The sequence below is a fragment of the Salvia miltiorrhiza genome, chromosome 7, assembly GCF_028751815.1.
Source record: "Salvia miltiorrhiza cultivar Shanhuang (shh) chromosome 7, IMPLAD_Smil_shh, whole genome shotgun sequence".
Taxonomy (NCBI): Eukaryota; Viridiplantae; Streptophyta; class Magnoliopsida; order Lamiales; family Lamiaceae; genus Salvia; species Salvia miltiorrhiza.
This window is the reverse complement of record NC_080393.1, coordinates 58,865,478-58,888,723: the sequence shown is the minus strand read 5'-3', so window position 1 is coordinate 58,888,723 and position 23,246 is coordinate 58,865,478. Positions and strand designations below refer to the sequence as shown.

At 42.4% G+C, this 23,246-nt stretch overlaps 2 protein-coding genes and 1 non-coding gene across 3 annotated transcripts; 2 read left to right on the top strand and 1 right to left on the bottom strand.

Annotated features, from left to right (window-relative positions):
* Nucleotides 1-2,178: 2,178 nt before the first annotated feature.
* On the top strand, nt 2,179-4,119 carry LOC130994525 (putative late blight resistance protein homolog R1C-3). Its single transcript, XM_057919569.1, has one exon. The coding sequence runs from the start codon at nt 2,179-2,181 to the stop codon at nt 4,117-4,119; it is 1,941 nt and encodes a 646-aa protein (XP_057775552.1).
* Nucleotides 4,120-5,225: 1,106 nt separating this feature from the next.
* LOC130995182 (ankyrin repeat-containing protein At2g01680-like) lies at nt 5,226-23,177 on the bottom strand. The gene is made up of 2 exons (XM_057920336.1): nt 22,626-23,177; nt 5,226-5,919 (listed from the first exon to the last, which is right to left on the bottom strand). Exons 1-2 carry the CDS (start codon nt 23,010-23,012, stop codon nt 5,272-5,274), a joined length of 1,035 nt encoding a protein of 344 aa, XP_057776319.1. The 5' UTR covers nt 23,013-23,177; the 3' UTR covers nt 5,226-5,271.
* On the top strand, nt 20,180-20,286 carry LOC130996341 (small nucleolar RNA R71). Its single transcript, XR_009092524.1, has one exon. It is a non-coding gene; the product is annotated as a small nucleolar RNA R71 (small nucleolar RNA).
* Nucleotides 23,178-23,246: the final 69 nt, after the last annotated feature.

Below are 23,246 nucleotides of genomic sequence, written 5' to 3'. Positions count from 1 at the left end.
GGTAATATGCAGGAGCCATTGATGGGGTATGTAGATTCTGACTTTGCTGCGAATGTTGATTCAAGAAAGTCACATTCAGGATACATATTTACATTGTTTGGAATTGCTATTAGTTGGAAATCGATGCTACAATCTGTATTACGGAAGCAGTCAGAGAAGCCATTTGGCTAAAGGGGTATATTGCCTGAATTTGGTATTGAACAAGAATCTGTGGAGGTGAAGTGTGACAACCAAAGTGCAATTCATTTATATAAACATCAAGTATACCACGAGAGATCGAAGCACATTGATGTGCGACATCATTTTGTAAGAGATGTGGCTAGCATGGGTGTGATAAAAATTGCCAAAGTGTCAACATAGGAGAATGCTGCAGATATGCTAACTAAAGCATTGCCAACAGTAAAATTCAAGTATTGTTTGAAGCTTATGAGGCTGCTGGAGAGGCAGTCTTATGGGGGAAACTAAAGTTCTGGTTAAAAGTGACAAGAAGATGATGATTTGTTATGCCAAGGTGGAGATTTGTAGTGCATAGTGACTACACAATTCATCTGCATGAAGAACCGAAAGGCAAAAGTATTCAGCTAGATCTTGAGAGGCTGAGTTTGCTTGTTCTTGAGTCTGTGTAATTCTTCATTTGAGAGATAATAAAAGTGAGTCGTTTTCTTGTCCGTGGACGTAGGATCATTTGATCCGAACTACGTAAATACTGTTGTATTTGTTTCTCGTTTTTTCTTCGTTCGATTTGTTTGCTGCGATCTCGATTACAATTCTTGATTAATCGGCCGTGAATTAACAGGTCATGGATCAACATGTTGCATGGTGGACCAAAAGACCAGCTATTATGACAGAGCGTTCGTACAGCATCATCATAAACTAATTCAATCATATTTCATCGATGCTCGTGAAAGTCAACATCGATTTAATTAACAACAAACATGTAAGTAATTAAATTAATGACTGTGGTTCTATTTTAAGACAGACGTGCTTATTCCGACAACTGCAGCATATTTAAATGAACTTCATTTTTCTGATAAAAAAAAAATCATTATCATGTGTAGATCCAATTAATTTTTTCCACTTGACTTAACCTCTATAATTACGAGCAAGCCACGTTAGGAGCATAAAAAGTTTGAATCTAACAACTGCAGCTTATTTTAATTTATTGATCTCAATAATGCTGCCCATGACTTGTTCATCTGTATCTGCTATAAAAAGTTTCAAATCTCAATTGTGGAATCATAATACCAGATTAGCTAATTGCCTTCTTTCATCTTTGCATAAAAGATTAATTGGTTGCCTTCTTTAACCTCTCAAATATCATCTCATATATTTTAATTCATTCACACTTCCCATATTGTGTCCGCATTCATGGCGGCTTATGGAGCTCTGGTTTCTCTTATGCATATCATAGATCGGCTTGAAAAACATCCTTCCCCTCCAATTTCTATCCACAAACAGCAAGTTGAATCTCTCACTCAAAATGTTATCTTCTTGCAGGATTTTCTTGATGCTTATATTTCCCCAGTTGTCGATGACCATGAAGCGGATCCATTGGAGCGTCGCATTGCTGATGCAGTTTATGCAGCTGAGGATGTCATTGAATCCCAAATTGTGCTTCGAATTGAAAACCGATCCACAATTGTTGGGAAGATGATGAGTTTTATCAACTTGTTTCGAGCTCTGTGTAAATGTGCAATTATTGAGGAGGACTTGTATCACGATCTACAACAAGTGATAGAAGAAATGAATTTGATCAAGAAGGAAGCCATGGAGATTGCAGCCGCAGCTCAACTGAAGAGAAAGGTCTCCTCAACTCATGCTGCCTCCTCAACGTCCTCTTCCTCTGTGAAGGAAAGCATGATGGTGGGCTTCGAGGAGGTGTTACTTGAAGTGCTGGATAAGCTCACCGGAGGCCAACTCAATCGCCAAATCATCCCAATTATGGGGATGGGCGGCATTGGTAAGACCACTCTTGCCCGACATGTATTTGAGCATGCGCTTGTTAAACAGCGTTTTGATATTTGTGCTTGGACTACAATTTCTCAAACTTACAATGTTAGAGAAACACTTAGAGATGTTCTTTTCCAAGCAAGTGGAAATTCAGGTAGTGATCTGAGTGAGGATGATTTGGGATTAAAACTATACCAGTATTTATGGGGTAGGAGGTATCTCATAATTATGGATGATATATGGAGTATACAGGTGTGGGAAAAGATCAGATCTTTCTTTCCTGATTACAATAATGGTAGTCGAATAATCATAACAACTAGGCTATCAAATTTGACTTCGTACTTGGGTGAGTCTTATGGCGTTGGTATGAAATTTCTAGATGAGGCTAGTAGTTGGGATTTGTTCACCAACATTGTGTTTGGGGGAGAAAGTTTTCCTCCTGAGTTGGAGGATATTGGAAAGAATATTGTAGCAAATTGTAAAGGGCTTCCTTTATCAATTGCTACAATTGGAGGTCTGTTAGCAAAATCTGAGCGCACTAGAAAATATTGGGGGCGTATAGAGCAAAATTTAAATTCAATTGTCATTGCGAATAATGATAAATTTTGCTTGAAAATATTGCGAATGAGCTATACCTTTCTGCCCAACTATTTGAAGCCATGTTTTTTGTATATGGGTGTTTTTGAGGAAGATCGTTCAATTCGTGTCTCAATGCTGAAGAAGCTATGGGTTTCTGAAGGATTTTTAAAACCCGTGAGTGGAAAATGTTGGGAAACGATAGCGGAAGAGTACTTGAACGAATTGGTAGATAGAAATCTTATTTTAGTTGATGAGTTGGGGTTTAGTGGAAATGTTAAGTACTGTAAGATTCATGATTTGTTGAGGGATGTGTGCTTGAAAGAAGTTGAAAAGGAGAGGTTTTATCGTATCATAGAAAAGTCTCCTTCAGTCATAGATACCGAACGTCGGGTTGTTTTTGAAAATGCTGGAAGTAGGGTCATACGTGAAGTCTTGAGATCTTTGTCACATGCTCGTTCTATAATATGTGATGAGGAGGGGAAAAACTTTGAATGGCCTCTCAACCTTAGATTGTTGAGAACATTCAAAGCATATGACAGAGATACACATCGACCACAACATGGACGTGGTGTTCATTTCCTAGGCGATGTTTTTCAATTGGTGAACTCACGGCACCTTGCTGTTAGACTTCATTGGAAGTCCAAATTCCCATCTTCAGTCAATTTGCTTTGGAACATGTCTACGTTAATAATTGAGATTTCGCATGATCTTATTGCACCGATTGAGTTTTGGAAATTGCATCAACTTAGGCATCTCGAGTTTGTGGAAGAAGCATTGATTCTCCCAGATACTCCGCGTGACATCGTTATCATGGAGAATCTACAAACGCTCATAAGAGTAAAGAATTTGTATTTGAATACGGAGGTGGTTAAAAGAATTCCCAATCTCAAGAAATTGCATCTAGTTTACGAATCCGAAGAAATGGAGGGTTTTCTCATCAATATTTTGAGTAAATTGAAACAAATGGAGAGAGCAAACAGTTTCAGCTATCTTGAGTGTCTGAATAAATTGGAAAACTTGTTCTGCCACTTCTCTTTTGATTATGGATGTGATGAGTATTTACAGAGGATTAGTCTCCCACACTCCCTCAAGAAGTTGAAGTTATGTCTAAGTGTATCTGATCATCTGGATTTGGTAGAGATATTGGAAAAGATAGGGTGGTTGCCCCTTCTTCAGAAGTTAGTACTAGAAAATGGTAGCTTCAAAACAGGCAAGTGGGACACTATTGAGGGCCAATTCCAGAGCCTCAGGTTACTACAATTGGACAGTTGTGGTGGTCTAAAGAACTGGACGATGGCAGAGAGCTCCCACTTTCCACTTCTCCAGGAGCTTCGTCTTCTAAGATTAACAGAATTGGAGGAGATCCCTTTAGAAGTTGGAGAAATAGCAACGCTGAAATCAATTTATTTGGAAAATTGCAGTGAATCAGCGGTAGTGTCAGCTAAACTGATAGTAGAAGAACAAGAGTATTTATATGGAGACCAATTTGACCTTCATGTTCGAGCTCTACTTCGAAAACCAGACGAAAGACTGCTGAGATTGGCAAGTCCCAATTTTGAAGTTACAGTGATGAGAAAGTTATTAGAATAATCCAGCATCCAAGTTTGCTAGTTAGTTAAAAGTTGAGACTTTTTGTTTTGTAAGCTTATAAAACTTTTGAGTTTTTGTTGCTTCATTTCTGTATATATGCTCCACTTTCAAGTCTTTCTATTTAAATAACTCAATTAGTTTCTCTTCCTTTTCGGAAAGTTATGTTGCTGTTCATTTCTGACCACAAACAATGACACGTTGGGAAACATAAATGCTTTATCAATTGATGTTCAATTCCTGTTTCTTTGATATAAAACTAGAATGGCCTTAGGTACTGTGAGTATAAGTAATAAAGAAAGTTACTAGTACTATTTTATAACCTTAATTTTGTTTTTGTAGGAATAACCTTAATTTGTTTAACAAATAATACTAAAACTATATTGTTATTACTCCCTCCGTCCGCAATATCGTTTTCACATTGTGGACAACGCGAGTTTTAAAAAAAGTGGTGGATAGTAGTGGATATATAGTGAGTGGAGTTTGGGTCTCACTATTGGTGTGAGTGAAAGTTTATGGACCCTACTTTTATAAATGAAAGTGAAAACGATATCGCGGAATAACCGAAATAGCAAATGTGGAAACGATATCGCAGACGGAGGAAGTATTATACTAAAGAAAATTAGCGGGAAAGAAAACACTAGCTAATTTTCCCACTCAATATAATCATAATAAATCAGTTATATGCAGGTATTATTATTGTACTAAAGAAAACACTATATTGTTATTATTATACTAAAGAAAATACTACTTTCTTAATTCTCGTTCCCAATATAAACCTGCTAATTTTCTTAACACTGTTTCTTTTTAACTCACTTATGCTGGTACTTTTATTGACCTTCATAATCTATTTTATTTTTTCATTTATATTTTTAATGATGATACATTTAAAATTTAAGAAACATGTAAAATTAATTATGCCGTTTAAAAATCTATGATTATAAAATTAATCATTTTTCTCTGATCACACAATTTTCAATAAATCTATCAATATAAAATTTGTATTTTTTTTTATAAAAATTAAGTTATAAAAAGAAAATTGTACATGTGTATGTATGAATACAAATAATCAATATTAAATTCAAAAGGAAAAATCTATTTTAAAATTTGCATTAAAAAAAATAGAGAATTCAAAAATCTTGTATCCCATAAGAATCAGAACGACCGGTCGGCCGATCTTCTCCGCCACGACGAGCGGAGGCCGTTGACGGAAAGGTAGAGAAGAAGCAACAGAAGGAAGCTGAGAAACACCGACACCACCGCCGCCACAATATACCCAAGCGACTGCTCTTCCTTAGGCGTCGTCATGATCAACGAAGCCCCATAGCCCACCCCGAGCGACGTCAGCGACAGCCACATCGCCGTCGTGGCCACCGCCAGGAAGAAGAACTGCTCAAGCGGCAGCCCCGTGGTGATGAGCATGATGGTGACGAGAGACGAGACGAAAGCCGTGGTGTTGGCGTTGACGAAGTGCTTGTACATCTTGGGATGCGTCGACGCCATCACGGCCTGGCCGGCTCTGTGCGACGGCGTGTCGTCCTGCCACACGCCGCCGGGGGGGCTGACGGCGGCCTGAAACGCCATGGTGGCGATGAGGACGACCACCACCATCGTGATGTCGGTCATCTTGGGGAGGATCCCCAGCAGCGTCGAGTGATCGGACAAGCTGTTCAAGATTCTTCGCATGTCGGAATAGGTGGTTGGGTCTTTAGGGCTCTCCTTTAGGATATCCAAAGCTGTTTTGCCCATTGAATTCGTGGCTTCCTTGTCTAATTTAGTGATTTGCACCAAGTATTTTACCATCTGAGATTTTTCATACAATTAATAACTGGATTAGAGCACCCACATTGGTATACTCGATGGGGCTTTGATACACCCAGCCCATCCCCTAGCTTGGCCCTATTATGTTCTAGCCCATTAGCCCATTAGGTTTTTATTATTAGGTATAAATGATGTAATCTCCAAGTTTATTGAGTATGAAATGAATATTTTGGTTGATAGTTATCAAATCTCTCTCTTCTCTCTCGATTTCTGGAGTTTGAGCGACTCGAATTGCTCCACCGTTGATACGGATCGTATCAATTGGTGCTTTCATTGAGAGAATTTCTCTTTGAATATCAAAAAAAAAAAAAATGTCAAAATCGGAAATTCTTGCCGCCATTGAAGAGCTTCACACCTCCATCTCCAGCTTGCAACCTTCCATTTACGCCAATTTGCAAGCCACAAACCCATTCCCTCTATCCCCAACTACTGCTCCAGATCTCAGCCTGTTTCCACTCTCTTCCCCACCACCCCTTATTTCCCCAATCCTACATGCAACTAACTCCATCTCACTTCTTCCCATTCGCCGTCTAAGCCGATCTGAAATCGAAGCTAAAAATGACCTCGGGTTGTGTTACAATTGTGACCAAACCTGGTCCGATACCCATCGATGCCGCAGCAAATTCTTGATTATGTTCGGCACTGACGACGAGGATGACTCCGGCGATCCTAAATCTCCAGATTTCATGGCTGGAGTTGAAGCTACGGTGGAGGATTTCTCAAGTCCTTCACCATTCCCAACCACTCACAGCCTCTCTCCGATTTTCTCGCCGTCGGCACCCTCCGCCACCACCGTTACTCCAATAGATCGGCCCTTTACTGATGTTCCGTCCCATCTGCCACCCAAAGCTATTCCACTTCACTCTGTTCTACATCCGCCCACTCTGCCACCTCCCGCAAGGATGGATCTCAGCTATTCACCCTGTATCACCCCTCCTCTTGTTTTTACAGAACTCGAACCACCATCTCCGTTATCACTGATAGATTTCCAGCCTCCGCCACCGTCAACACCTCCACCGCCAATACCACCTCCTCCCACCGAGCCACCCCCAAACGTACCGTCTTCCCCTGCAACACCACCACCATCGCCGCCGCCGCCACCACAACCACCGCCACCAATAACTCCTTCGGAAAATCCCCCACCAACGCCCACCCCACCTAGTCAGTCACCACCGTATCCGACCCACCGTTGCCGCAACAAAAAAATACTCCTTCTGGGTTATGGAGACGATGACCTTGATCCACCAGGCAATCCTGTTCCGGTATCTGGTAATCAAATTATTGAGGGTGAAACCCCGCCGTCGCCGTTCCCACTAATCTCAATCTATCTACGGCGAGCTAGGGTATGTCGTGACTTATTAAGGCCGCTATTTGAGATTCATAGTTGGCCCAGGTCTAAAAATGAAGAGCCCAACCCAAGCATTATATTTGGGCCCAATATGAGTGGCCCTATAGCTTTGATTGAGGCTGCCCACGACCCAAGTGCACAAGCTCGCCACAGTAGCTTTCTCCGAGATTATGAAATTGGGGTTCTTCCACGGCCTCAAGGCTTGTCTCTGCTATTAACCACGCCACATCACGTCGTCGACGTCAAGGAGAAGGATCGTGGACTTGGTCAAGAAGTTCAGCTATGTGGCGAACCGCCACCGAATCTCGTGGGCACGCCTAGCTGATCCGCATCAGTTTTTTAGCTGGGACTTTTGCCGAGCACATGGTGGTCGTAGTTTTATCAAGCTTCTTAGTTGATTTTCAGTCGGAGCTTTTATCAAGCATGAGTCGAGCAGTGTATTTTGGCTCTATTTAGTTTTGTTTTTGCAATTAACGGGCCAAATCATCTCCCATAGCCATTTTTTTTTTTTTTCCTTTACAACTTCACCTTGAGGACAAGGTGATTGTGAAGGAGTGGGGAATGATACACCCAGCCCATCCCCTAGCTTGGCCCTATTATGTTCTAGCCCATTAGCCCATTAGGTTTTTATTATTAGGTATAAATGATGTAATCTCCAAGTTTATTGAGTATGAAATGAATATTTTGGTTGATAGTTATCAAATCTCTCTCTTCTCTCTCGATTTTTGGAGTTTGAGCGACTCGAATTGCTCCACCGTTGATACGGATCGTATCAGGCTTACTTGAGTAAGCCGATGTAAAGTGTTGGTGACTCGAGGCTTACTTGTTTTTTTGAGTAAGACTCAATGGCGGAAATACAAATAATTAAAAAAAAATAAAAAATCTTTGACTCTGACTCACAAGGCTCTTGGCTTTGCTATCAACTATCAATGTTTTTTCTTTTTAACTCACAACTAGAGCGATTAAAGTTGTGGGCCGGGCCACCTCGAGCCCATTGGGCTAAAGGTGAAAATTATGTCGGACCACGAGATATTCAGCCCAGTCCAGCCCTACACTGTCATTAGGCTATCGAGCCAAACCAGCCTTATCCATTCTTTGTGATTATTTACAAGAAGAAATAAGGCCAAGGATGCACTTGTCAACATAATTTAAAATGGCTATTTTCATATTTGTCAATAGCTATCAAATATAGCTATGAAGATATAAGAGATAAAAAATATTACCTCCATCCACTACGAATATACAAGAATTACTAAATTTGACGGTTCAAAAAGTATACTATTTTCCTTTTTTGTGCATGATTTTACTTTTTCTTTTTAACCATAATCATTTATTTCTATATAACCGCATTCTCAATTCAACCACAACTACTGAATTTTATATAATGACTCTTTATCCATTAAAAATACATCTACCAACCATTTTATTAAAATTTGTGTCGAACCCAAACTATTATATTCTTGATGGACAGAAGTAGTAGTTAGTTTTGGCTTAAAATAGGGTTTTGCTTTTAGCTCACGTGAATTATCTTTAATTCGCAATTAAACAGCTTCGTGACTGTAAATTTATTGGCAAATTAAATATGATCAACTAAAAGACTTTGTGATTGTGAATTGTAATTCACGACTAAAGAGAAATGTGGTTCAGTGGTTGTGAATTACCCTCTCTATCCTACTCCCTCCGTCCCGCGAGTCTTGACACGTTTGGGTTCGGCACGGGAATTAAGGAGTTGTAGATTAGTGTTTTAAGTGTGTAATTAATAAAGTATAAAATTGATAAAGTAGGAGAGAGAAAGTCATAAAAGTGATAAAGTAGGAGAAAGAGTATAATAAAGGTGATAAAGTAGGATAGAGAAGGTAATAATTATTGCCCAAAAAGGAAACGTGTAAAGATTCGTGGGACGGCCTAAAAAGAAAAACGTGTCAAGACTCGTGGGACGGAGGGAGTATAAAAATAGTTCAATTTGTCATTTTGGAACATTCACAAAAGATATTCTAATTCTATATAAACATTATTCCACAATATTTCCTTTCAAAAAAATAAAAAAATTTATTCCACAATATTTTACATTTAATATATCAACTAATTTATTTATTCTACCGTATATGACCCACTACTTTATCCCAACTATATCCACTAAACCATTGCCATAAGATAAAGTCCTGTGTCACTCCCTCTTAACACATTGCTATCATTTTATTTGAGTGACTACTGACTATTCTTATCTTCACAATCACACAAGACTTATCTTTGTTAATTCACTTTAGGCCAGATATATATAATACTCCCTCCGTCCGCGATATCGTTTCCACATTTACTATTTCGATTCGTCCGCGATATCGTTTCCACTTCCATTTATAGAAGTAGGGTCCATAAACTTCCACTCACAACAATGTGGGACCCAAACTCCACTCACTACAATATTCACTACTATCTACTACTTTTCTTAAAACCCGTGCCGTTCTCAATGTCAAAACGATATCGCGGACGGAGGGAGGGAGTACAACAATTTAATCAAATTCAAATGATTAAGACATGTGACAAACATGGATTTCATACCTCAATATCACACGAATTGTTGTCATTTTTCCCCATGAATTGATTGCATATATATGTTTGTATCCCAATTTTGAGTATTTATGAAGTTTTGATTGCTTGGTATAGTTTTTGAGTATTTTCAGGGCAAATCAAGAGTTGATTGGAGAATTGTGAGAGCATAGGATCGAAGTACGTCTCGAGAGGAATCCATGAGCGTGAACGGCGCCCGAATCGGAGCTCGGACGAGGGAGAACGGGGCCGACAAAGTCTGCCGCGCACAGAGGCCGCGGCCGCGGTCACGCGTCCGTGGGGAAGGTATCGCCCGCGGTCACCACCCGCGGCCGCGGGGTGGGACCGCGGGCTAGGTGCTCAATTCCAGGGGTGTACCGCGGTCACCACCCGCGGCCGCGGGGCGGGACCGCGGGTTCCCTGAGTTTTGCCCACGTATGAGCACCACGGGCGCGGGCCATGACCGCGGGAAAAGAGCGGAGTCGCGTTTTTCAGCCCTTAAACCCCATTTTCCCCCTTTTTCTCTCATTATTCTTCTTCTCCATCACTCATCTTCCCCAACACTCCACACACTAAACCCTTGCCTCCTTTAACACACCCATCTACCATTGAAGACCATTGAAGAGAAGAGAAGGAAGAAGAAGCTCATAAATAGGATTTGTCATTTCTTACTCTCTCTTTCATTATGTACACCTTTAACTTTGATTTATTGTGTTTGAATATGTTAGGCTAAATTTCTCTTTGATTTAGGGACTAGGCATCGATGATTAAGCAAAGGACTTCAATTATAACTCAATACTAATCTTGACGAACCTAATTATCTAGAGTGATCTCCCAACTAGTTCTAGCCCCCTCCCGGACGACTAAAACGGTGGATTACGGGTCATAGTTGCCGTTCCCGGTCAACTTCTAACCTATAACTCCCAAAAGCACACAAAGATCGACATACTCTCACCCAACTCTCAACCTCCCGGTTATCGAATTGATATGTTTCAAACACCTTATCTATTGCAATTATCCTCTCCCGATTCAAAATGCAAATTAGAAATGCATAGAATGTGGCCAATAAACCATACAAGAAATAAATCGAGGGTTTGAAAAGATAATGTGCAAAGGAACAAACAAGATTTATATAGAGCATAAATAATCAATCCATTACAATAATCATCTAGCCTAATCCCCAAATCAAAGAGAAATTTAGCCTAACATATTCAAACACAATAAATCAAAGTTAAAGGTGTACATAATGAAAGAGAGAGTAAGAAATGACAAATCCTATTTATGAGCTTCTTCTTCCTTCTCTTCTCTTCAATGGTCTTCAATGGTAGATGGGTGTGTTAAAGGAGGCAAGGGTTTAGTGTGTGGAGTGTTGGGGAAGATGAGTGATGGAGAAGAAGAATAATGAGAGAAAAAGGGGGAAAATGGGGTTTAAGGGCTGAAAAACGCGACTCCGCTCTTTTCCCGCGGTCATGGCCCGCGCCCGTGGTGCTCATACGTGGGCAAAACTCAGGGAACCCGCGGTCCCGCCCCGCGGCCGCGGGTGGTGACCGCGGTACACCCCTGTAATTGAGCACCTAGCCCGCGGTCCCACCCCGCGGCCGCGGGTGGTGACCGCGGGCGATACCTTCCCCACGGACGCGTGACCGCGGCCGCGGCCTCTGTGCGCGGCTGACTTTGTCGGCCCCGTTCTCCCTCGTCCGAGCTCCGATTCGGGCGCCGTTCACGCTCATGGATTCCTCTCGAGACGTACTTCGATCCTATGCTCTCACAATTCTCCAATCAACTCTTGATTTGCCCTGAAAATACTCAAAAACTATACCAAGCAATCAAAACTTCATAAATACTCAAAATTGGGATACAAACATATATATGCAATCAATTCATGGGGAAAAATGACAACAATTCGTGTGATATTGAGGTATGAAATCCATGTTTGTCAACCCTCCAAACTTAAAGCGTTGTTTGTCCCCAAACGACAAAAAGAAAGAAATAAAAGTAAACAAACATGTAAGCATGAATTGATGTTATTTCAAAGGGGCTTCAAATTTCAAGATTATTTCACAAATGTACCACAAGTAGACATGCATTTCAAGATATCACAAGTGATGAAGAGTTCAATATTATAGCATTCAAGCTTGAATCCTCACAAGGTGGATGTTTCAATGGTGCACTCAACTCTCAAGTGTTTAGAATGGACGTGTTTGCACTCAACTTGAAACAATGCATGCAATCTACCATAAGCTTGCCATTTATCCTAACTCTTTATACTTCAATGTGTTATAAATAAAGATCAAAAAGGGCTTTCCTTGGGTTGTAATGAGGGTTCTTTGGTAAGGTGAGGTGATTATAGGCAAAGTGACTCATATCCCACAATCAAACAATCACAATGAACAAGTCAAATTCACCATTTCTCTTTTTTAATCAATCAAAAACCAATATCCCCACATTTCTTCTTTTCACCCTTAGTGATACTTATCATGATATGATTCAAAAGTCAAATCATTCCCCTTTATGCTCTTTTATTCACATTCATTTTCATTTTTTTTTCTTTTTCTTTTTGAGCTCATAGGGGACTAGTGATTTTCACTTAATCAAAGCTTGATAAGCACTTTCAATCATTTCCCAAACTTTTCTTCATCAAAGCAACCACCAACACTCTAGGTTCTACCCCTTTATTATTGGTTATTCAAAGAAAGGCTACAAGGCACAAAAGGGGTAAACTAGGATCATATGAGAATTTGGACACAATTTGAGTTAAGTGGTTAACAAAGATGGCCTTAAATCACTTCAATATTAACAACACATCTACTTTTATTTTCAAGAGAGGACTCATGGCAAGTTCTAGAGATCAACACACATGCTCAAATGATTTACACTCAAGAACAAAATGAGATTGTAAATGTATGACAATCAAAGGCTCAATTCTCACAAGCTCATTTCTTTTTCAAGTTCTTGGAGGTACAACATTTAGCTCATCATCACAAGTTCAAACTCTTCATGCAAAATCAACAAGTGATACATAACAATTTCTTTTCAAAAACACAATCATATCATAAGCCCAATAACAAACAAATCATCCTCACAAAATTTGTTACAATTATCCCAACAAAAATCAAAACATCAAAAAGTCTTTCAATTATTCAAAACATAACAAAAACAAAACATGCAAAAACACAAGATAAACGAGACAACTAATCCATCTTCCCCCTCCCCCCCAAACTTATGTCACACAAAGTGGAAATAAGGTTGGAGGAAAAGAGAAGGATAAGTTGGCTCGGACTCACAATGGTACGGGCACGACTACGGTGGCGGGAAGGGGCCATGGAAGGCATGGAAGTGGCGCATGTGCTCTTCATAGCGGCGCCGCTCATCCTCTTGGTATTGCAAAAAGGCTTCATATTGCCTTCTTTGCTCTTCTTGGATTGCATCAAAGCGGGCCATGTTTGCGGCTTGGAAGGAGTCAAAGCGGCCCATCATCCTATCCTCAAATCTGGCACCCCCTCCGGGATACGCCGGGGGTGATTGAGGTATCTCACCACCTTGTTCAAATGCTTGCTCTTCCTCCTCGCCCTCGGGGGCGTGTTCTTGCTCATGTGCGCCTTGGAGGTGAGCAATGGTGGCGGCAAAGTGGGCGGGCTGACGCATGCCTAGGTTAGCGGCCTCCCCGGGGCCTATGATGGTGGTAAGGGCCGGATTGGGCAATGGAAGGTACACATTGCCGTTGTCCCCCTTGAGGATCCACAAAAGCCGTCTCCCGGAGGCGAGAAAGTGTTGTTGCACTAGGCAACGTCGGTCGAGGAGGATGTCACGGGAGATGGGGTCTTCTTGAATAGCCACCCCAAGATGTGTCGCTATAGGGGTGATCATGCCTCCAATGCATATTTTGCCCCCTCTTGTGTGAGCTTGAGATTCGAATTGGTCGGCCAAAAGACACCCAAGAGATAAGGAGATGTTGGTGAGGGCGCCTTGAATGAGTAAGAGCTCATTCGACCGACAAAAGCCCACATTCTCCCGACCTAGGAAAGTGAACCCGAAGGCCCGTTGGGTAAGGCGGATAACCGGGTTGCGCAATGACGCCGCCTTTGATCGCCGGGAGTCATAGCCTGCAATCTCCTCCACGCCTCGAAAGTGACATCGTTCCCACATACGGGTGGGATTGAACTCTAACCCACCGGCGTATGCTCCTCCTTGGGGGCAACCCAAAATCTCGTCCAACTCATCAATAGTTAGCTCTCGGGGCTCATTCCCGAGTTGGAAAGAGATTCTTGATGGAGCTCCGTTGGACTTGATGAGCTTGAATGTGGAGAGGAACTCAAGAGTGAGCCCTCGGTATGCTAACCATCCCCCGGTGATTACTCGCCTCCATCTGCCTCTATCCGCCAAAGACCAAATGTCTTCGGCTATTCCCATGGCCTCTATAGTTTCCGAGCAAATATACCGGCATTGCCGGTGAGGAATGGCACAAAGTTGCTCCCAACGTTCGCGGGAGTCCGGAGTAGGAAGTCGAATCCCATAGAATTGAGGAGTGTGCCGAGTGATAGTCACCTCATCGGCACGGGAGGTACTGGCCTTCCCCTTTCCTTTGCCCTTTGTTACACGTGGTGCCATAGCAAAATGTGCCTACAAAACCAAGTGTGAGTCTTTATTTGACACAACAAACGACAACAACAAGATACTAGAAAACAACTTAACTAAGCAAATTAGCCCGGGAAACGGGCGAATTCTTATTCTAAAAGCACATAAATTTATCACACCATCACAATGCATCTCACAACAACACATAGCATCAAAATCAAGCCCACAATCACCAAAATCTCCCCCCCAAACTTAGACATTTATCTACACCCAACACAAGCAAATTCTTAAGCAATAATGTCAATTAAGCATAAATTCATCGATTAAATTGCAATTAAATGAAAGACCCATCATCCTAGACATGTATAGAAGCAATTAAATGCATCAATTCAACAATGTAGCACAATGTAGGAAAAATCCTAATTTTGAGCCCTAATTGCATATAAACATGTAGAATGCAAAATATCACAAAATAATCGGTAAAAATCTTCTAAATCATGCTTAGAATGTAAAAATGAAGGAATGAGAGCAAGTAAAACATACCTTGTAGTTGGATTTGGAAGTGAAAGTGAGGAGGAAGAGTGTGTAATTTCGTGGGTGTGTGAGTAGAGAGTGAAAAGTGAGTAGAGAAGTGTGAAAAATGGGTTAAAAACCCGAGTCAAAGGTGGTCAACCCCGGGCTAGGAGGCCCGCGGTCCCGCCCGCGGCCGCGGGCGGTGACCGCGGGACATTTCTGAAATTCTGCGTTTTGCCCGCGGTCCCACCCCGCGGCCGCGGGTGGTGACCGCGGGCTCCCTGGGAGTGCTCACCTCTGAAAATTTCAATTTTTATGCGTTTTTCTCTCAATTTTTTTTTTTTTTTTTTTAAGATAAAGGGAATTAAACTCACAAACAAAATAAATCACACACATATAAAAATATATACATAGATGAATATATAATACCTATGTATATGTGTGTTTATTGAACTTGCAAAAATTAAAGATACCTTGTTGGGGTGCCTCCCAACTAGCGCTTAGTTTAACGTCGTGAGCTCGACGTCTTCATGATGGTGTCATGTCTTTGGTTCGGCGAGAATGATGACGGACACTTCCTCTCGTGGCTCGGCTCGAAAGTATGCCTTAATGCGTTGGCCATTCACCACAAAAGTGCGTCCATCGTTGCCCTTCAATTCAATAGCTCCATTGGGGGAGACCTTGCTGATGAGGAATGGGCCCGACCATTTGGACTTGAGTTTTCCCGGAAAGAGTGAAAGGCGGGAATTGAAGAGAAGGACCTCATCCACGGGTGCAAATTCCCGTTTGTGGATCATCCTATCATGAAACCTCTTGGTCCTCTCTTTGTAGAGGCTTGAGCTTGCAAATGCCTCACTTCGAAATTCATCCAACTCATTGAGTTGAAAGACTCTAGCTTGGCCGGCCTTCTTGAAATCAAAATTGAGCTTCTTGACCGCCCAATATGCCCTGTGTTCTAACTCTACGGGGAGATGACATGACTTCCCGTATACAAGTTGGTATGGTGACATGCCAAGCGGTGTCTTGTACGCCGTTCGATATGCCCAAAGTGCGTCATCAAGTAAGAGAGACCAATCCTTCCGGCTCCCATTCACCGTCTTCTCTAGCACTTGTTTAATCTCCCGGTTTGCCAACTCGGTTTGACCATTGGCTTGGGGATGATAAGCCGTTGTCACTCTATGCTTCACCCCGTACTTTTTGAGAAGTCCTTCCATCCACTTGTTGCAAAAGTGGGATCCTCCATCGCTTATCAAGGCCCTTGGAATTCCATGCCTTGTCAAAATATTCTTTTGAAGGAACTTGATCACCACTTTGGAGTCATTGGTTTGAGTAGGAATTGCTTCCACCCATCTTGAAACATACTCCACGGCCAACAAAATGTATTGGAAGCCGAAAGACATTGGGAATGGGCCCATAAAGTCTATGCCCCATACGTCAAAGAGCTCTACTTCAATCACATTGTTAAGGGGCATCTCGTGCTTCTTTGATATTCCTCCCATTCTTTGGCATTGATCACAACTCAAAATAAATGAGTGGCAATCCTTGAAAATAGTTGGCCAATAGAAGCCACTTTGAAGCACCTTAAAAGCGGTTCGGTTGGTGCCAAAGTGCCCTCCACTAGGGGAAGAATGACACTCCCTCATAATAGCTCCCCATTCCTCTTCGGGTACACACCGCCGGATGATGGTGTCGGCACATCGTCGATACAAGAACGGCTCATCCCATAAGAAGAATTTCACATCATGAAAGAATTTTTTTCTTTGGTAACGATTCAACTCGGGTGGTGGATGAATGCCGGATGCAAGATAGTTGACGTAGTCCGCATACCATGGGGTGTGGGTCTTGACTTGCAAGATTTGCTCATCGGGAAAATTCTCATTGATGGGCACATCGGCATTTTCCCCTTCCACGGGATTCTCAAGTCTTGAAAGGTGATCCGCCACAACATTTTCACATCCTCCCCTATCTCGGATTTCAATATTAAACTCTTGAAGGAGGAGGATCCACCTTATCAACCTCGGCTTGGCATCTTTCTTCTCAAATAAATATCGGATGGCCGCATGGTCGGTGTGAACAATAGATTTTGTGCCAATGAGGTAGGAGCGGAATTTGTCGAAGGCATACACAACCGCCAAAAGCTCCTTTTCAGTGACGGTGTAGTTTGATTGAGCCTTATCTAGAGTCCTACTAGCGTAGTAGATGACTCTAAATAGCTTGTCTTTCTTTTGCCCCAACACGGCCCCGACGGCGATGTCGCTTGCGTCACACATGAGCTCAAACGGTTGTGACCAATCCGGTGTGATCAAGATGGGAGCACTCACTAAAGCCTTTTTGAGTTTCTCAAAGGCCACCAAACAATCTTCATCAAAGTTGAACTTTGCATCTTTTTCAAGAAGGTGACATAAGGGTTTGGTGATCTTTGAGAAATCTTGGATGAATCTTCGATAGAACCCGGCATGTCCAAGGAAGCTTCTCACGGCTTTCTCATTGGATGGTGGTGGAAGCTTCTCAATGGCCACTATCTTTGCTCGATCCACCTCCAATCCGGCTTTGGAGACCTTGTGTCCAAGCACGATTCCATCCCTAACCATAAAATGACATTTTTCCCAATTCAATACAAGGTTAGTTTCCTCACACCTTTGCAACACAATAGATAGATTATGGAGACAATGATCAAAAGAATTGCCAAAGATAGAAAAGTCATCCATAAAAACTTCCATTACATTTTCAATTAAATCATGGAAAATGGCCATCATGCATCGTTGAAAAGTAGCGGGGGCATTGCAAAGACCAAATGGAATGCGTCTATAAGCAAAAATGCCATAAGGACAAGTGAAAGCGGTCTTTTCTTGGTCCTCCGGGGCAATCATGATTTGATTATACCCGGAGTACCCATCAAGAAAACAATAAAATTCATACCCCGCCAACCTATCAAGCATTTGGTCAATAAAAGGAAGAGGAAAGTGATCTTTTCGAGTAGCTGTGTTCAACATCCTATAGTCAATACACATCCTCCATCCATTTACTAACCTAGTTGCAATTAGCTCATTATGCTCATCTTTTATGACGGTTATCCCCCCCTTTTTAGCAACAACTTGAGTGGGACTAACCCACTCACTATCCGAAATAGCAAAAATAATTCCCGCATCTAGCAATTTGAGAACTTCTTTTCTTACTACTTCTTGCATAATAGGGTTTAACCGTCTTTGGCCTTGCCTCCTAGGTTTAAAATCATCTTCCATCAAAATCCTATGCATGCAAATGGATGGGCTAATCCCTTTTAAATCGGAAATTGACCATCCTATAGCGGACCTATACTTCCTCAAAACATTTAGCAATTGATCAAGCTCATGAGGAGAAAGGTAGGATGATACAATTACCGGATACGCCTCATCCTCACCAAGGAAGGCGTATTTCAAGTGTTCGGGGAGAGGTTTTAACTCCAAGCTGGGAGTCTTCTTCTCCACTCCTTCATCTTTCGGCTCTCCATTTCTCAAGTCCAAGAAACATGCCTCTCCTTGTGAAATTTTCTGCACAAAGTTCATTTCATTAGCCTCAATAAATAAGTTAGAAGCATTAAACTCATCATTATCAACAAAAGAGAATAGAGGGTTTAGGAGGCAAGTGTCCATTGGATTGTTGTAGGTGTGGTACTCCTCCATGTTGATGCAAGACTCTATCACTTGCATCATCTTGCATTCACCAACCCTCTTTTCTTCTTCCTCCTTGTACTTGAGAGCCTTGTGGATTGAAAATGTGAAGCTCTCGTCATTCACTCTAAGGGTGAGTTCGCCCTTAGCAACATCAATGAGGGCTCTCCCCGTTGCCAAGAAAGGGCGCCCCAGAATCAAAGGCACATCTTTGTCTTCCACCATGTCCAAAACAACAAAGTCCACCGGGAAAATGAAATTGTTGACTTTCACTAGGACATCTTCTACTATCCCCTTTGGATAGGAAACGGAACGATCCGCCATTTGAAGGGCAATTGTGGTTGGCTTGATGGTGCCAATCTCTAGCTTGTTGAAGATTGAGAGCGGCATCAAATTTATACTTGCTCCCAAATCACACAAAGCTTTTCCAAAACGATCATTCCCAATATCACAAGGGATTGTGAAGCTCCCGGGGTCCTTGATCTTGGTGGGGATTTTTCTTTGGAGAACGGCACTACATTCTTCGGTTAGATTGACCGTCTCATTCTCTCCCATCTTCCTCTTGTTTGATATGACCTCCTTTAGGAACTTTGCATAGGAGGGCATTTGTTTCAAAGCTTCAACAAGTGGAATGTTGATGTGCACCTTTCGAAAAATCTCAAGAAACTTGGAGAATTCATTCTCCACATTCTTCTTTTGATGTCTTTGAGGAAAAGGGATTGGTGGGCAATAAGGTGGTGGAGCCACGTACACCTCCTTCTTCTTTCCTCTATCTCCTTGTTCCTTGGAAGGGTTGCCATCTCCAACTTCAACCACAACACCACTTCTATCTTCTTCGTCGGGCATCTTGGGCTCTTCATATGTTGTCCCACTCCTTAGAGCAATGGCCTTGCAATGCTCCTTGGGATTCACGATTGTGTTGCTTGGGAATTGCCCTTGTTGGCGTTGATTGTTTATAGACTCGGCAATTTGTCCCACTTGTATCTCAAGCATTTTCAATTGCTTGGCTTGAGCCTCTAACTTCTCATCCGTTCTTGTCATGTGAGCTTGAGTCGTGGTCATGAACTTCATCAATATTTCTTCAAGGTTGAGCTTCTTCTCTTCCTTGATCATGCCATGGCTCACCGCAAATTCGGGCGGTGGTTGTAAGAAATTGTTTGGATTGCTATAGGAGAGGTTAGGGTGGCGGTTAGGTTGGAATCCTTGAGTGTATTGCCCTTGCCCTTGGTAGCCACCTTGTTGTTGGGGCCGGAAGTTCGCATAGCCTCGGTTGTTGTTGTTGTTGATGTAGTTCACATCCTCGAAGCTAGTTTGTTCTTCAACCACGGGCTCTACCCTTGACATTGATATAGCATCAATCTTGCTATTCATGGCGGTCAATTGAGCCGTCAAAAGAGCTATCGGATCCGAGCTTGTTGTAGCCGCCACCTTCTTCAAGATGATCCTCTCCGTTGGGAATTGATGGCAATTGGTGGCCAAGTTCTCTATGATGTGAGCGGCCTCCGCGTGGCTTTTCTCCAACAATGCTCCATTGGCCGATGCATTCATGTCTCTTTGCATCTCACCACTACACCCGGTGTAGAATACACAAATGATTGTGTTTTGATCTAAACCATGGTTAGGGCACTTCCTTAGCATCTCTTTGAATCTCTCCCAAGCTTCGTAGAAGGATTCTCCATCAAATTGGTGAAATTGGACTATGTCCTTCTTCATCTTCATGGTTCTACCCGGAGGGTAGAACTTGTTGAGAAACTTTTGAGCCATGTTCTCCCATGTAGTGATAGAACCACCCTCTAAAGATTGGTACCATGTCTTGGCCATGCCCCTTAGCGAAAAGGGGAAGAGTCGAAGTCGAATGGCATCCTCCGGGACTCCATTTATCTTGATGGTGCCGCATATCTCCAAGAAGTTTCCAAGATGTCCATTCGGGTCATCTTGGGAAAGACCGGCGAATTGGTTTTGTTGTACCATATTTATGAGGGCCGGCTTGAGCTCAAAATTGGTGGCGTTGATTCTCGGGGCATGCACTCCTCCTTGTTGGACAATGGGTTGGAACATATTGCTAATAGGTGGTGGTGGTGGTGCATTCCTTTGAGCCTCTTGCTCATTGATTCGCCCTTGCATAGCCTCTAGTTGCCTTTGAAGTTGGAGGATCAATTCTTGATTTTCCGCCATGTTTCCCTCCAACTCTCTATCTCTTCTTGTTCTTGCTTTGTTGTGTCGGCAAAAAGCTTCAACCTCAAGGTCTATAGGTATAAGAGGTGCACCTTTTGACCTTGTATTCATACACTACCTATCAACCAACAAGAACAAAGAGTCAAATCACAATCTTAAAATAGAAAACAAAAGTTAAAGCAAGTAAAATGTCTAAAGTAGTTTAGCACAATGAAGCAAAATATCACAAGCAAAGAAACTAAACTAATCCCCGGCAACGGCGCCAAAAACTTGTTCGCTAATATTTTCACCACGCCGCAAGTATACGGGTAGTTGTAATATATGGAAGCAAGGTCGTATCCCACAAGGATTAGTAGTTCAATCTAGTGATTATCCTAATTCATATTACTAGACTATTTAGACTAAATGAAGGAGTGATTGGTTTGATTATCTAACTAAATACTTAACAAGTGTAAAGACGAATAAAAACAAGCAAGCAAAGTGGATTAATAAGATGATTAAGGCGATTTAGGGACTAGGCATCGATGATTAAGCAAAGGACTTCAATTATAACTCAATACTAATCTTGACGAACCTAATTATCTAGAGTGATCTCCCAACTAGTTCTAGCCCCCTCCCGGACGACTAAAACGGTGGATTACGGGTCATAGTTGCCGTTCCCGGTCAACTTCTAACCTATAACTCCCAAAAGCACACAAAGATCGACATACTCTCACCCAACTCTCAACCTCCCGGTTATCGAATTGATATGTTTCAAACACCTTATCTATTGCAATTATCCTCTCCCGATTCAAAATGCAAATTAGAAATGCATAGAATGTGGCCAATAAACCATACAAGAAATAAATCGAGGGTTTGAAAAGATAATGTGCAAAGGAACAAACAAGATTTATATAGAGCATAAATAATCAATCCATTACAATAATCATCTAGCCTAATCCCCAAATCAAAGAGAAATTTAGCCTAACATATTCAAACACAATAAATCAAAGTTAAAGGTGTACATAATGAAAGAGAGAGTAAGAAATGACAAATCCTATTTATGAGCTTCTTCTTCCTTCTCTTCTCTTCAATGGTCTTCAATGGTAGATGGGTGTGTTAAAGGAGGCAAGGGTTTAGTGTGTGGAGTGTTGGGGAAGATGAGTGATGGAGAAGAAGAATAATGAGAGAAAAAGGGGGAAAATGGGGTTTAAGGGCTGAAAAACGCGACTCCGCTCTTTTCCCGCGGTCATGGCCCGCGCCCGTGGTGCTCATACGTGGGCAAAACTCAGGGAACCCGCGGTCCCGCCCCGCGGCCGCGGGTGGTGACCGCGGTACACCCCTGGAATTGAGCACCTAGCCCGCGGTCCCACCCCGCGGCCGCGGGTGGTGACCGCGGGCGATACCTTCCCCACGGACGCGTGACCGCGGCCGCGGCCTCTGTGCGCGGCTGACTTTGTCGGCCCCGTTCTCCCTCGTCCGAGCTCCGATTCGGGCGCCGTTCACGCTCATGGATTTCTCTCGAGACGTACTTCGATCCTATGCTCTCACAATTCTCCAATCAACTCTTGATTTGCCCTGAAAATACTCAAAAACTATACCAAGCAATCAAAACTTCATAAATACTCAAAATTGGGATACAAACATATATATGCAATCAATTCATGGGGAAAAATGACAACAATTCGTGTGATATTGAGGTATGAAATCCATGTTTGTCAACCCTCCAAACTTAAAGCGTTGTTTGTCCCCAAACGACAAAAAGAAAGAAATAAAAGTAAACAAACATGTAAGCATGAATTGATGTTATTTCAAAGGGGCTTCAAATTTCAAATTCAAATGATTAAGTATTTAATCAAATTCAAATGATTAAGACATGAAACAAAAGTCTCGATGCTTACCTCAAGCTGATTGCACCTAACAGCCAAATGCAGCAGTGTCTCTCCATCATCATCCCTTGCACACACAAGCTCCCCCAACTTCTGCACCAACACCTTCAACGCCCTCAGCTGCCGATGCTTCACACACAGATGCAGCACAGTCTGCCCGCGCCGCAGCCTCTCCATTGCTGGAAACAGATCTTGCTGCAGCAGCTCCTCCAAGATCTCCACATTCCCATCCATGGCCGCAACGTGAACCGGGTTCATATCGTGGCCGTCTCGCCACCAGCACGTCTCTGGGGCTACCACTAACAGTCTCTTCACCATTTCGAGCCTCCCTTCTTCTACGGCGATGTGAAGAGGCGACAGTTTCTGGGAGTCTAGGATCCGAGCTAGCCGCGGATTCATCTTCAACACCTCTTCCGCGATGCGTACTTGTCCGTGCGTGACTGCTATGTGTAATAGATTTCTTGAATATGGAAATGAGACTGCATCGAGAAGGTGTGGATCTTGTCGCAGCAGTTGCTGGAGTGTTGCTAAATCCCCCTTTGTTGCAGCATCGTAGAGTTTCTTCTATGCTTCAGCCATATATATATTAATCAATGGCTTCTTCAAATTTTCTTCTAAGAGCAGCCGCACCGC

Bases quoted from the DNA above. Each gene is read 5' to 3' on its own strand.
- LOC130995182 (XM_057920336.1), bottom strand. From the start codon at position 23,012: ATGAATCCGCGGCTAGCTCGGATCCTAGACTCCCAGAAACTGTCGCCT. The intron at 5,920-22,625 runs GTAAGCATCGAG...GAAAAATCTCAG, and splicing joins TTAGGTGCAATCAGCTTGAG to ATGGTAAAATACTTGGTGCA.
- LOC130994525 (XM_057919569.1), top strand. From the start codon at position 2,179: ATGGATGATATATGGAGTATACAGGTGTGGGAAAAGATCAGATCTTTC.